The 1,609-nt window shown below is 37.5% G+C and overlaps 1 protein-coding gene across 1 annotated transcript in view; it reads right to left on the bottom strand.

The window, feature by feature from the left end:
• LOC107096937 (solute carrier family 2, facilitated glucose transporter member 5-like) overlaps positions 1-1,609 on the bottom strand; it is a 29,448-nt gene that overhangs the window by 11,791 nt on the left and 16,048 nt on the right. Inside the window, exon 7 of the mRNA XM_015393851.1 lies at positions 433-620. Coding sequence (XP_015249337.1) covers positions 433-620 — 188 coding nt within the window. The remainder of the gene's footprint in view (positions 1-432; positions 621-1,609) is intronic.

Raw genomic sequence — 1,609 nt, 5'->3', positions numbered from 1 at the left:
GATAGAAAACTTTGAATCAATCTGACTGGATGATCTGGTGAACTGTAAAGTGCCTTGAGATGACATGTGTTGTCAATTGGCGCTATAGAAATAAACTGAATTGAATTTTTCTATACTGTTTTATTTAGAATGAAATCATCTATAACAGTCTCTACAATGCCTGACATACTCAGAGAAAAATAGTTTGAAATAAATCAAGTGTGATTGTAAATCTAGTGTGAGTACACTGAGTGCAGAGAAGCCTTGTGAGCCGGAGAGGTCACAGCATTGTCACGTCATCTTTTCTTTTCCTGAGTGGTATTAATATCACAGCTAATTGCTTGGCACACTGAGCTTTGATCAAAAGCTTTGGGATTATTTCTATTGTAACTAAAAACTGTGGATTTTTTGTCAAATTCCTGGAAACACAGATGTTCTTAGGTTCCTACTTACAGCATCAATCCCAGACAACTGCATGCCAATGTTGATGACCATCACACTGAGAACCTGCCAGCGGACTGACTCATCCAGCAACAGGTTCCACACCGACAGTGTTTCCACAGAAAGCAGGGAGCGCTGTTCCTCTTGCATCTCTTCAATTTCAGCCTGGATGTCACACTTTGCTCTGTACCATTTCAGAGCTGAAAGGCATCAGAAAAAGAGCTGAATCAAACCAACATTTAGTGGCAAATGCTAAACATAAACAGTAATGGTGTCCAAATATATATTTATTAATATGTTTTATTTTTACATTTTATAGATATTGGATGTAGAAATAAATCATATCTATATTAATATGTTTTATTTCTGCTTCCAATATCTATATGAAGCAATATCTTAAAGCAAAAAGCTGTAATTTTCAACAAGTGAGCAGATTTCAATGGATGACAAACAGAATCCAGTCGATAAACAGATCCTGCAGCTGCTGCCCCAATATGTTAGATCCTAATGCCTCATTGGAGGAGGAAAGTAAGGGGAAGATGGAGCTAATGGGGTTGACATGGAGATGTAAACATAGCCGTTTCTTCAGCTAATTATAAATACTACTGTAGCCTTGCTAGCTATCTGTTGCCATTAATAATCATGATAATAACATGTATTAACCAAACTGTTGACTGTTGACCTTCCTAGTTTAGATTCTAGATGACACTATTCAACAATAATGTACAGCTACAGTACAGGGCTATTGTGGACTTTTCCATTCTATAACAGTGCAACGGTTGCACTGTTAGTGACTGTAGTGCTTAGGGAGCTTTTTCTACCAAGGGTGAGCAGATCCAGACTGTGCAGATTTGCCCTATGCCCTACAAACTGAAGCAATCTACTGCATTTTACTGGGTCAGACTATGAAAAGTGTTTATTTAAGAAATATAAGTGTAAAAAAAAACAAAAACTAATCTTTAAAGCAGAGCCTTACTTCATGACCTGCCCGCCGCAATATACGCCAGATAGAGTTAGACAGAGCAGACAAAGGATTTCATTATCTTATACTAAAAATATAATGAAAAGAAAAGGAAAACACAGCAATAAAGGCTGTGGGACAGTTTCAATAGGTTGGCTACTGGCTGAGGCAGTGAGAAGTGATTCTCAGAGAGCGATCTGTTGTTTTTTCATAGAGAGGAGTGATAAG

Source organism: Cyprinodon variegatus, unplaced genomic scaffold, assembly GCF_000732505.1.
Source record: "Cyprinodon variegatus isolate N-32 unplaced genomic scaffold, C_variegatus-1.0 Scaffold660, whole genome shotgun sequence".
Lineage (NCBI taxonomy): Eukaryota > Metazoa > Chordata > Actinopteri > Cyprinodontiformes > Cyprinodontidae > Cyprinodon > Cyprinodon variegatus.
Note: the sequence above shows the minus strand (reverse complement) of the source record. Positions and strands in the feature narration are given on the sequence as shown.